The sequence below is a fragment of the Globicephala melas genome, chromosome 6 (genome assembly GCF_963455315.2).
Source record: "Globicephala melas chromosome 6, mGloMel1.2, whole genome shotgun sequence".
Taxonomy (NCBI): Eukaryota; Metazoa; Chordata; class Mammalia; order Artiodactyla; family Delphinidae; genus Globicephala; species Globicephala melas.
In genome coordinates, this window is record NC_083319.1 from 102,639,795 (window position 1) to 102,653,533 (window position 13,739).

Genomic DNA, 13,739 nt, shown 5'->3' on the forward strand with positions numbered 1-13,739 from the left:
TATGGGATGCAGCAAAAGCAGTTCTAAGAGGGAAGTTTATAGAATTCAATCTCACCTAAAGAAAAAAAAAACAAACTATCTAACCTTACACCTAAAGCAACCAGAGAAAGAAGAACAAAGAAAACCCAAAGTCAGTAGAAGGAAAGAAACCATAAAGATCAGAGCAGAAATAAATGAAATAGAAAAAAGGAAAACAATAGCAATGATAAATAAAACTAAAAGTTGGTTCTTTGAGCAGATAAACAAAATTGATTAAACCCTTAGCCAGACTCATCAAGAAAAAAAAAGTGAGAGGATGCAAATCAGTAAAATTAGAAATGAAAAAGGAGAAATCACAACTGACACCGCAGAAATACAAAGGACTGTAAGAGACTACTACAAACCATTATATGCCAACAAAATGGACAACCACAAAGAAATGGACAAATTCTTGGAAAGGTACAATTTTCTAAGACTGAACCAGGAAGAATCAGAAAATATAAACAGACCTATCACAAGTAATGATGAAACTGTAATTAAAAATCTTCCAACGGGGCTTCCCTGGTGGCACAGTGGTTAAGAATCTGCCTTCCAATGCAAGGGACACAGGTTCAAGCCCTGGCCTGGGAAGATTCCACATGCTGCAGAGCAGTTGTGGCCCATGCGCCACAACTACTGAGCCCACGTGCCACAACTACTGAGCCCACGTGCCACAACTACTGAGGCCCACGCACCTAGAGCCCATGCTCCGCAACAAGAGAAGCCACCGCAATGAGAAACCTGCGCACCACAACGAAGAGTAACCCCCGCTCGCTGCAACTAGAGAAAGCCCACATGCAGCAACGAAGACCCAGAGCAGCCAAAAATAAATAAAATTTTTTTTAAAAAATTTACAAAAACAACAAAATCCCTTAGCGTCCTTCCTGATGAAATCTAAATCTATTTAGAATCTAAAATCGGAATGTATGGGGTAGATGTATACCTGAAAGACTATCTACCTGTGTAGATATATGAGTGTATATTTACACTCATATGCATGTAAAAACATTTAGTTTTAAAAATGGAAAAGATACTTTTACTTTATGAAAATATACATTACTAAGTGAAAAGAAAATACAAATCCTAAAAAGTGTGAGGAATTACATTGAAAACTCACCCAACAAATTAATCCCATCGTTTACAATGAGCTGTCCGTGACGCAAGTAGTTCAAAATGGGTTCAAAGTACTCAGGACTTCGGTCAATTAAGAAAGCTCCTCTATGATCTTGCTTATTTCCCCACACACCTGTGGGACCATTAAAATGAAGAAAGCCCCCCCATAAACAAAAAACAAAGTTAGAAATTTATAGAAGGAAAACTGCATAACATACCAGTAAGTTTTCACTCTTGTAAAAATTATTACTGATTCCATTAAAAAGTACAGAAGGACAGGAGTTATAAAGTCAATACAACTACAAACAGATCACACAAAATGTGATCTCACTGCACTCACCTTTGTCCTTAAACATGTGGGCCAGCATACTGTCAGGTTCTTTATTCACTAAAGTGCTCCTAAGAATTCAGGGAAAAAAACTGATTTCTCCATTTGTCTTTATAAACAAACATATTTAAGTCAAGAGTATACTTGATCCCAGCTGCTCTCTCAAAAAGATGCATGCTATAACCTGGGAGGAGTGATGCTGGGAAACAAAAATGTGCAGTAAGTTGCCATTTATCAAAATCTCTTCTCATCTGGCACTTCCTTTGATTTAAATATTGATTTCGTTGCCTTTAATTTCAATGCTGATCTATCCTTCTAGCAAGCTACTGTATAACAATTTTCTTGATCGAAATTTACATTTTTCTTATGCCTTTAGTATAAGCAGTTGTAGTCTACAAATTTCAATACTGTTAATTTTTTACTTGTGTTGCATGTATATTACTCAATATTTTAAAAGCATATTCTAAAAACAGTAAATTCATGCTTTTCATGCTTTCTCTGGAATGACTTGTGAACCATTTTCTACTCTTAGAAAAAATTTCCTAAATATTGGCTTCAAATCACATAGTATATTTAAGCAGCACTGGAATATCTTCTAAGGACATCAGCAAACTGAAGGAAAGAACAAACAGTACATAGTACCCACTCAACACACACATACATGTGCACCTACCGTGTGGTTGTAAAGTACCGCCCTCCAACATTTAATGTTAGCCAGTCTGTGTGAGATCCTGACAACACTTCCGGTACTTTAGAATCTGTCTGAGGGTCTAGAGGTGACATGTAGAAAAAATAAACATTAAGTTGGGGGGGGGGGTTTGGGGAAGATGGCAATAGTATAATATTTTAAACTAAAACACACACATAAAAGCATGCCAGAGCTACTAGGACAGCAAGCCCTATACCCACAGACAGTATCTAAAACAAAACTAGGTGATAAGGTATCCCGCCAACACCGACAACTAGAAGAGAAGCATGGCATCAGCATCCTTGACAGAAGAAGCATCCTTGACAGAAACAACAGGGTATGTGATGATCCTAAGAATTCCAAAGTAACCCATAAATACTCACTTCAAAACTCAGCAAGTCTACTTGAGAACAGCCGAATGGAAGTGGGAGGGGTGTGCCCACTCCAACCATGGGTGATTCAAGCAGTCTGGAGTAAGATCTGAAGAGGCTGAAAACGAACTCTCAAAACCCACCCAGCCAAAGCTCCCACCTAGGACAAAGTCCCACACTGAGGATAAGATGTTGGGAAAAGAATCCAAGTTGAACAGAACAGAGACAACAGAGACAAAAGGAAAAGGAGTCCAGATAAAAGTCAAAAAAGGTCAAGCAGAACCAAAACATATTAGAAGGTGACTTCCATATTTTTTAATACTTCATAAAAACAACATAAGAGGGACACCTAGAGCCATGAAATTACAAAAACTTTCCTAAGTCAGCTCCCTTCTCAAGTTAAGGAAAACTAATTTCATGTAAAAATGAGCAACAGAAAATCCCATACAAGATTATTAAAAGAATAGGAAGAATTACATCCCTATAGATAATGAAAACGTGCCAGATAATGAAAATGTGCCAGAAAGAAATGGCCACAAAATAGGTAAACTATAATATTCCAAATATGCTAAAAGAAGTAAATAATACAAGGTATGAAAAAGCAACATAAACCAGAATCACAAAATTCAGAAATGAGGCAAGAGAACTCTGGAGAGAATTAGAAATAAAAACCATTTCAGAAATGAAGATTAAACTAGAAGAAACACAGGAGTGAAAGAACACCACAGATAATGCCTTAAGGAAAATAAAAATTGAAAAGAGGAAAGCTTTAAAAATCAAGAAGAAATGAAGAAAGAGATGAAAAAGATTTAACAGAAGATTTCAAATATAGAAGACAAGTGTAGAAGATCCAACACATATACAATAGGAGTCCTGAAAGGAGAAAATCAAAGCATGGTAACAAAATAAATACATAAAGTTCAAGAAAACTTATCTGAAATTTAAAAAAAAAAAAGATGTGAAACTACATATTGAAAGGGCCCACCACATAACTGAGAGATTCAACCCAGAACAGCTCAGAACACCCAGAAATAGTATACTAAAAGTTATCAATTTAAAAGTACAGTAAATCAATTTAAAGTACAGTAAAATTACTGTAAAGAAAGAGAATAATCCTTTGGGTGAGCTAGGAAAAATAATCACTTATGAAAGATCAGATTTTTTTTTGACACCAAAACTCTATGTCAGAAAATGCAGTAACATATTTAAGATATTTAAAGAAAAATAATATGAACCAAGGATTTTTTAACAACTTGAGGTATAATTGAAATACAACAAACTACATATCATTAAAGTTTGAAATTTGTTCAGTTCTGACATATGATTTTATGACCAGTCAAACTGACTTTCAGGTATAGAAGCCACATGCAAGATGTCAGAGAATATAGTTCTCACAAGTTCTTTATAAAGAATCTACTAGAGAACAAGTTTCAGACAACCACTCGAGGCATCAGTTTAAGGACTGGAGGAGTAAAACTAAGTGATGGTTTTAAGGGAGAGAGTATAGTATACAATGGTGTGTGTGTATATGTGTGTATGTATATAGTATATAATAACAATATTTGACAATGGATAAACAATACGATTATTTTTTAAGTAAGGAAAGAAAGGAATGAGCATATTAAAAAATGTTTAACTGTCTTTAGTAGTCACATTGGTATTCAAAGTATTGGGATTATTATTGAAACTTTTATGTGTATTTTGTGTAGGATGAAGGAAATGAGTAATTATGTGACATTACAATTCCATCACTCCCTATGTCCTTGGAAACCAGGATTACTGATATGCAAGAAAGGAGACATAGATGTAAGATAGAAGATGTTAAATAAAAATCTTACAATCCTAATATAACCAAAGTATTAGTATGAACCCATGAGATATTTTATCTATTTATATGTTATATGTGATATAAAGCTTTGTATCATATAATATTTATTATATATGAATTTTATCCTCTAGCTAGCCACGTATTTCCAACTCTGTTCACCAAAAAGCCTAGTAATCATGACGAACCCAGTAGCAGCGAGCCTCCCCAGCACCCAGGCTGGGTCTTAAAATGACATTTGCCACTAAAAGAAATCAAGGCTTCCAAGAAAAAAACCACTGATTTGGGTTTAGGACAAGAGAAGTATAAGATGAACACTTTGTTATTCCAGATAGTAAGGAAAAGACTAACGGGGTTGTGTTAAAAGAAGAAGAACATGAAGGGATTTCCACTGGCCAAAAGTAAAATAATCCAGGTATAGATAAATGCAGAGGATGAAAACATACCAAATATTTTTAACTCTGAAAGTTTGTAACGATAAAACAAAAAACACTAATCAATCACTTTTTGTTTTGTTGTTTGTATGTATGCAATGAACCAATTAAGTGACCACTGCCTGCCAACCCACTGTCTTAGCCTAATGGATAAGAAAAGATGAGAAAAATTTTTTGTTCAGTCTTAAGGCAGAAACAGAGAATATGCATTTACTTCTAAGTTGCTGTGTGATGATCTTGAGTACTACCTCCACTCACCAAATACAATTATTGTGAAGGCTTAAAGAAATACTTGAATATTCAGGGTGTGATGGTCTGGAACTAAATATATCAAATATTCGTTAAAGAATATTTATTTAAGCCTCAGGCTCTTTCCTTTGAGATATACACTGTATAAGCTTTCTTCGAAACTGAAGGGTAGTGTGTGTGTGTGTGTGTGTGTGTGTGTGTGTGTGTGTGTGTGTGTGTGGTTGCTACCAAGTCATTTTTGACTGATTTAACTGCTGTGAATGACTGGCAAACATTACTTTTTCAAGCAATATATGCTTAAAAAATATGTAACATAACAGAGGTTTTGATAACTACTATCAAAGAGAAAATTTCAAAACAAAACAGTTATAGTTCTAAAATCAAAACCACCCTATCATGTCATAATTAATGAATATGTGCACATCCAGAGCCTTTTAACAGCACGTAAAAGATGAGGTATCCATACTAAAATATGATCATCTAATTCAAGTTAGAAATTTACTTTCACACACACCCCCAATGCAGAATCAAAAAAGGTATGAAGAGCTGAGTACTGCTCTAAGATACTTTTTAATGTTAAGCTTAGTAAAGCCATGTAAAATATTTGCCATTTCATCTTTATTTCGGCAGACAAAATTGGCTTTTAAGGAAGTCACTTACCAATAAATGGTTCTCCTTCACACACAAACAAAACATCATCATCCCTGGGGAAATCAAAATTTAAAAAGCCACCATCAAAATCCAGAAATCACATTAATTATCTGTTGACTAGAGGAACTATTCCTTAGAATAATGTAGAAGATCCGTTTTGCTATCTATGTGGCAAAGAAGTTGACCAAGTTCCAGTGTTTTTTGTTTAAACCCAGGTTGTTTAAGCCTCTTCCTGCTCCAAAATTCTATGATCTGATGAGAATGGAATGAGGTGAACTAGACACTTGTCTCAGAGATAAATCTGCCGAGGGTATGTAAAAACCAAAACCAAAAAAACCCCACCAAAATCACTATTGTAGTGGATCACTGATGAGTTAACTCTACTTAACATTCTATTTTATTTAGCAAGTTTTCACCAAAGTAGGTCTCTGTGACGTTTATAAAATTCAAAGTGCTTAACCCCCTGACTTAACTGCCTCTGGATTTAAATTCAAAGAAGATCCTGCACATGAAAGTACTTTTGAAGTGGAAAAAACAAAGGAAACCCACTATACAAATTATGTGAATTCAGCTTTCTTATCAATTGAAGAATATACTACTGAAGAATGTTATGTTCAAAGGATATGATTAAAGCTATAGCCAACTCTTCTTCTTTCACTTTAATTCTATAACCCTAAATAATTTATTAGGGTTTTCTGCCACATCATCAGCTGTTTTGTGCTTTGGAAATGAAAATAAATTTTCATATTAAATCTAAGAAGAATATAATTGGAAATAACTCTGCTGTAAACACTCACCCACTATACTCACCTAAATGTAAATGAATACCCATAATTCAAAAATCTGGATTATCAGTGTATATCCTCCTTCCCTGCTCCACCCCACCGCACGATTAGTATAAATGATCAGAGCTTGTACTGTGAACCACAAATTATTAAACAGGTAGATATAATATAAATATATACTATTTCTTGTCCTAGCTCTTTTTTAATTGAAGTATAGTTGACACACAATATTATGTTAGTTTCAAGTGTACAATATAGTGAGTTGACAATCAAAATACATGAAATGATTACCACGATAAGTCTAGTAACCGTCTGTCACCATACAAAATTATTACAGTGTTACTGACTATATTCTTTGTGCTGCCAATTACATTCCTGTGACTTATCTATTTTATAACTGGAAGTCTGTACCTCTTAAGCCCCTTCACCTATTTCACCCAACCCCGCCAGTCTCCTCCCCTCTGGCAACCACCAGTTTGAGTTCTAAATAGGTAGATATTTTATAGTTCAGAAGGCTTCAGTTATGACCTTCTTCAATTACGACCTATGTTGTAGACATTTTTATTTCTATAAGAATGTAAATTATATTTCTGTAAGACATCACAGGAACACATAGAATTTTTCTTGGAAGCAGAGTCTTGTTTGTTAAGGAGAAATTTAGGTTGATATAAATCATTCAATTATCCATAGAAACACATAGAAGCTGGGAGATAGATACTGAAAAACTAAGAAACTCTTCTAATTTATTTGGAATTAAAATCTTTATCTTTTAAGTCTATAATCTTTTCTACTTGTTCACCATGCCAGTTAACTTTTTAAGACTAATATGAAAATTTGTTTTCCTCTAATTGACAAAAATCAACTATTAAATGTATGACCTGGGTAAGTCATTTAAATTCTCAGATGTTTAGTTTCCTCATTTATAAAACAAAGGGACTAGAAGTCTTTAAAGGCAGTATGTTATATTGAAAGGTTATTCTGACCTGGGTTTAACTGAATATTAAACTTTGTATACTACCATAATTTAGAACATCATTATCTTCACAACATCAATTTTAGAAAACCCACGCAGGGACTTCCCTGGCAGTCCAGTGGCTAAGACTCCACACTTCCAACGCAGGGGGTGTGGGTTTGATCCCTGGTCAGGGAACTAAGATCCGACATGCCTTGCAGCCAAAAAAATAAATAAAAAGTCCATGCTTTGCCGATTAAATGAGGTAACTTGGGCAAAGCAAATACAACTTAACTGGCACAGAGTCAGTACTTAGTTTGTGTTCCCATTCCATCTTCTTTGAGCCCCCTCCTGCTCCAAAATTCTATGATCCCAAGAGGATGGAATGAGGTGAACTGGACATTGGTTTTAAAATATGCCTGGCATACTTAAAAAAACAAAACCCCAAACAAACAAACAAACCAAAACCACTACTGTGGTGGATCACTGGTGAGTTAACTCTAGTTAAAATGCTATCTTATTTAGCAAGTTTTCACCAAAGCAGGTCTCTGTAAACGCTTATAAAATTCAAAGCATTCTTAGGAAATGAACTGAACAATAAGCAGTAGCATATAAAAGAGATCAATTAAGTTTCTAGTATTAAAAATTCGTGTCTTATTAGATCCGTTTCTAGTAACATAGAGATTCCTCATAGCCATATGTGAACTCTGCAGAAAGACTATGAGTATATTGGAATGTATTCAGGGTTTTCTATCTGATCAATGCATCATAAGTGCAAATTACTTAAATTCCAAAGAGCAAATTCTAGGCAATCATTTGCCAACATTCTGCATTCTTAACAGTGATTAAATACTGCTTAAGGGAAACAGCATAGCACCAAGAAGCTGAGGGCACACTGTAGATGGCTTATAAAAAGGTGAAGGTTACCTGATCAAAGCAATATCATCAATCAGTCCACCTTTCCCATTATACACACTGGTGGCTTTTATGCCGAGTTTATTGCTGGCCACAGAAAGCAAATCAGATAAAGTTCCATATACAGCGACCACCTGTAAACACACCAGATTAATTTGAACAACTTACGTAATCAATTTCGTCACTCACAAATTAAAAACCACCATACTATAAACAGGTCTAAAAAATCAGATTATCATATAAAAAGAGATTTTGAGAGGTTCTTAAAAGTTTCTCTTTTTCTTTTATGACTGAAATATTTACTTAGTGCCTAACACTGCTGAAATCCAAGACTAGAGAAATCGTCGCTAAAAACAAACTACAATCTTACAGTATGTTAAACAGTGCTCCAGTTCTGATACAAAAGAGACCCGCACTTGACTTTAGATTCTGGCATTTTCTAGCTGTCCACTCAAGACAAATTATTTCACCTCTTTATGCTTCTGTGGCTCTAACTGGCAATGAGGAGAACAGTTACACCTGTATCAGAAGGTCGTCACAAGGATGAAGTGAGTTAATGCATGATAAGAGCTTCCCAAAGTGCCTGAGACCTATTAAGTCTTTAAGATGTTGCTTTTACATTATTCCTTTTTTACAGGAATGGTTTACTTTTTTAAACAGGAAAAATTTACTGTTTATTATAACATTTACCATGTCAATGACCATATGAACAGTTAACGACTTCCCACCTCATTTAACTTCAATAACTATTTATATACTGTATAAAAGCCAGATTTTGGCTAACATTCTAAGTACAGCGTAGACCTGGGTTACAATGAATTGCTCCGTCCTGCTTTAAATCAGGCAGTCTGACACTTGTGCAACATACATGCAGTTGCTTAGGTAGGGGGTAGAGACTCTGTACATGTAGTGAATTCTTTGCTCCAGCCATAACTGTAACTGTGTATAGTTGTATCATTATCAGTCAGATCTCTGAAAATTATGAATAAAAAAGAGGGTGAGGAGATGAACCTGAAGCATGAGCAGCCAGCTGACTTCCCACAGGATACTGGATAAAGGTGCCATATGAAATGGAACCGGGGCTAGTCCTTTGTTCACTGGTCACTGGAGTACAGCAGACAGTGAATTTTTCGTTAAGTAAATGAACAGTCAAGGGTGGAGCGAGTTGTTTGCCAATAGGAGTGTGTAGTGTTTCTACCGCAGAGTACAGAGATTCCAACTCTTTTCTCTTGGATCATGACCTATGAGAAGTGTTGCAAGCTGGGGCATTTTGGGGAAGAGGGGTAGGCAAGCAGAGTTTAAAGGGAACTACGTGGATTATTAAAGATAATGCACAACCCAAGTGCTCATAAACGTCTGAATGGATAAACAAAATGTGGCATATCCATACAATGGAATATCATTCAGCTCTAAAAAGGAATACGATTCTGATACACGCTACAACATGCATGAATCTTGAAAACACTATGCTAAGTGAAATTAGCCAGACATAAAAAAGGACAAATATCATGGGATTCCACTTGTATGAGGTACTTAGAACAGGCAAATTCATAGAGATAGAAAGTAGAAGTATAACTGATTCACTATTCACTTTGTTATAAAGCAGAAACTAACACACCATTGTAAAGCAATTATACTCCAATAAAGATGTAAAAAAAAAAAAAAAAAGTAGAAGAAAGGAGGTTATGGGGCAGAAGGGGTAATGGAGAATTACTGCCTAATGAGTACAGAGTTCCTGTTTGGGATGATGAAAAAGTTTTGGAAATGAAAAGTGGTGAGGTTACACACATGAATGTACTTAATGCCAACGAAATGTACACTTAAAATGGCTAAAAGGGTAACTTTTATGTTGTGTATATTTTACCATATGATAAAAAAGATAACAGCACAAAGCACCTGGCAGAGTGTCTTACACCCAGCAGACACTGACATAAATGACGGAAGCTTGAAGAACACGTGTCCCCCGTATTTCCTACCATTTTTCACCTTTGTAACAGAGCCTGGAATTCTAACCATTATTGCAGATACGAGTTCCAGAGGAGAAAGATTTAGAAAATTCTTAGTATAATAGCAACTATGACAAGAATGCTGTTGTTAGAAAGGAGGATCTTCTTACTCTCCCCTCACGGTTCCCAGACTGTAAAAGGTGTTTTGCATTTGCTTTGGTCAGTCGCTTGGCTCTTTGCTTCTTGTATAGCTTCACATGGTTTTCTTTCGCCTGACATTATCAGCTCCTTGCCCTAACATTAACTTTCTCCACCCCATTTCCTTTCACTTCTCTCCCTCAAGCATCATAAAATGGTTGGAAATTCTATGTATCTCTCTATATTATGCTCCTGAATTTAAATATTAGAGCATACCACTTTACCTAACTTATTTTTCAAAAATACATCACTTTGGGCTTCCCTGGTGGCGCAGTGGTTGAGAGTCCGCCTGCCGATGCAGGGGACACGGGTTCGTGCCCCGGTCTGGGAAGATCCTACATGCTGTGGAGCGGCTGGGCCCGTGAGCCATGGCCGCTGAGCCTGAGCGTCTGGAGCCTGTGCTCCGCAACGGGAGAGGCCACAACAGTGAGAGGCCCGCGTACCACAAAAAATTAAAAAATACATCAAATTAAATTGTTCTCTACTTCCATTCGATTGACTTGATTTTTCCTGTAGGTCAGTTGTTTCCTAATGAAAATACAGGCCACCTGCCATGTTCGAAAGCCACACTGTCCAATTTGGAAGCCACTAGCTACAAGAGGCTATTTAAGTTTTAATGTATTGCTATTAATTAAAATAAGTCAGTTCATCAGTTACAACAGTCATGTATGAACTGCTCAACAGCCACAATGGCTAGTGGTTACCATATTACACAGCGCAGATATGGAGTTATTTCCTTCCTCACAGAGCGTTCTATTGGACACTGCTGCTTCAAAGAGCAGAAGAAAGTCAGGAACAAGGAAACAACTATTTTAACTGTTAGGCTTGACCATGTCATAGCAATTCACAGTAACCAAGTGGTAGAGTCCAACTCAAACCCTGTTGTTTTGTATGGAAGGTTGAGTAGTTACCATCTTTCTTTTCTCCCCATTGAAGTCAAATTTGATTATAAGATTAAAAACAAAAACAAAGCCACACATCACACAGTTTGGCAATTTCAGGGCAATCAAAGTACAACAGGTGTTTCCTTGTAGGCTGCAATACTAAGGAGCACATTCTAGATACAAATTGAGTTCATATTTATTTTATTATCACTTAAATAAGCCCTCACATAGTATTGAACACAATTTATCATTACCTCAAATATTTTCTAACCTGACTTACTATCTAGACTGTAAAGGTTTAATAATAAATTTTTAATTTGTAAAAAGTGGTTATTCAGTGAATTTAGGTAACCAATAATCCCTTGTAATGCTGATGAGCAGCAATGAAGTACATCCCTGTACTACCCAAATCTCTAACATCCAGAAAAGAACTGCAGCCAGTTTAAAAAGGATCCTCTTAAGTGTCACAGTGTCTGGTTTATAGCAGGTCTCTGATAAATGTTTCTTGAATGTCAGATGAAATTTTCATTGCTTTCAGAGTGTTGAACGAGGACATGCCTTTTCTGTGTGTGAGTCAGTTATATTTGTCTTTTCCACTGACATTAAGTTAAAAAACAAAGTACACAGTAGAAATGCTATTCTAAAGTGATATTCATATAGTTCATATGAGTATGGAAAGTGGCTATCTTTGGATAGAATTAAGGTTCACTTATGAGTTTTTGTTTTGTCCTCCAGATTTGTTACAATGAACTTCTATTAGTTATGCAATAAAGGAAAAAAGTTTTAACTTAGGGTTTCCATAGCTCTAGATACTAGATTTACAAATAAGAATTATTTTAGCAGTTGACAAGTAATCTGGTAATGGACAATTTTCTTTAAATGAAATAACCAAAGGGCCATCAATTAGAGAAAACAGCACTGAAATTACTGCAAAGAATCTTATAGCATTGAAAAGCTGAAAATTTACCTTAAGTTGGGCCAACATACTTGTTTTTCATTTGAAAGGCATTTTTAGCATGTTTTCAACAAGATCACTTTAGCTGACTCTCTTGAGCATACTAACAAATAACTCACAAATAAGACTGCAGACATAATATTTTAAATCTCAATCAGAATATCAGATTTTAAAATGTGATATACTTTAAAAGATTTTAAGTTTGTGAAAAAGTCTCAAACAGACTGGCACATGTACCCTTCATTATATATCAACTCTGCTGGGAAAAAGCAACATTGGAAATCTTGTATATCATGGATGTGAGCTCTAACCGTTATTTACTAAGCTGACTTTAGTCCTCAGAGAGGCCAAGCATTTATAAAATGATCACGCTTACAATGGCTATTTGCTTCACGTGTGTTCTACTTCCTAGTGTGGACTTGAAGTTTCCATGCCACTGTGATTATCCATTTTAATAACCTAAGCACTATACTTAGAATGGAAGCATTCTATGGAATAAACTGAGAAGCATGTCTATTAAAGTTTATGGCCAAAAAAATAAATAAATAAAGTTTATGGCCACTATGTTATACTACTATTTAACTTAATTCTTTCTAAATTTCAGATCCCACGACAAGTGAAAGCTATCCACCAATTGGGAAAGTAAATGGTACACTGTGCCTACCAGGACATATCAGTTTAATGAAGTTTTAATCTGTCTTTAAACACTGAAAACAAATTGTAATCTATGTTATTCAAATTTAAAAACTAAAACCTGCACACGTATTTAAAACATGTTTTTTTAAAATGCCCACCATAACTATTATATAATACACAATCAATAAATAATCATTGAATTTATGCAGGCCAATTTACCCAACTGACCCACCAATCACAATAACTAAATGTAGAATCTATTTACTCTGCCTACACTTTTAGTTTATACATTTCAAAAATTAACATTTTATTCCTAAAAAAGATGACTACATCAAGAAGACAAATGTTAAAATATTTAAAAATTTTAAAGTCTGACAACAGCAAATGTTGAAGAGGATATGTATCAATGAGAGGGTTTATGCAATGCTGGTGAGATATAAATTACCACAATGACTTTCAAAAACAATTTGCCATTATTTTAAAAAATTAAACATTCACATACCTTAATACCCAATAATTACAACTTCCATATATATCCTAGAGCAGTGGTTCTCAAAAGTGAGGTCTCTAGACCAGCACCATTAGGATCACCTGGAAGTAGATTAGAAATTCAAACTCCTAGCCTCACCCCAGACCTAGTGAATCTAAAGCTCTGGGGAATGAGGCCCAGCAATAGTTGCTCAATTCCTCCAGGTGATTCCAACACATGCTAAAGTTTGCAAACCACTGCCCTAGAAAGATGCTTGCACGTGTGTGCACCAGGATATACAGTAATACTCGTGGCAGCACTG

At 35.4% G+C, this 13,739-nt stretch overlaps 1 protein-coding gene across 2 annotated transcripts in view; it reads right to left on the reverse strand.

Annotated features, from left to right (window-relative positions):
* KCTD9 (potassium channel tetramerization domain containing 9) overlaps positions 1-13,739 on the reverse strand; it is a 61,294-nt gene that overhangs the window by 42,157 nt on the left and 5,398 nt on the right. For both annotated transcript variants that reach the window (XM_060301268.2, XM_030879065.3), the window contains exons 2-6: positions 8,342-8,463; positions 5,687-5,730; positions 2,133-2,229; positions 1,472-1,530; positions 1,136-1,264 (exon numbers count right to left, since the gene is read on the reverse strand). In XM_060301268.2, coding sequence (XP_060157251.1) covers positions 1,136-1,264; positions 1,472-1,530; positions 2,133-2,229; positions 5,687-5,730; positions 8,342-8,463 — 451 coding nt within the window. The remainder of the gene's footprint in view (positions 1-1,135; positions 1,265-1,471; positions 1,531-2,132; positions 2,230-5,686; positions 5,731-8,341; positions 8,464-13,739) is intronic.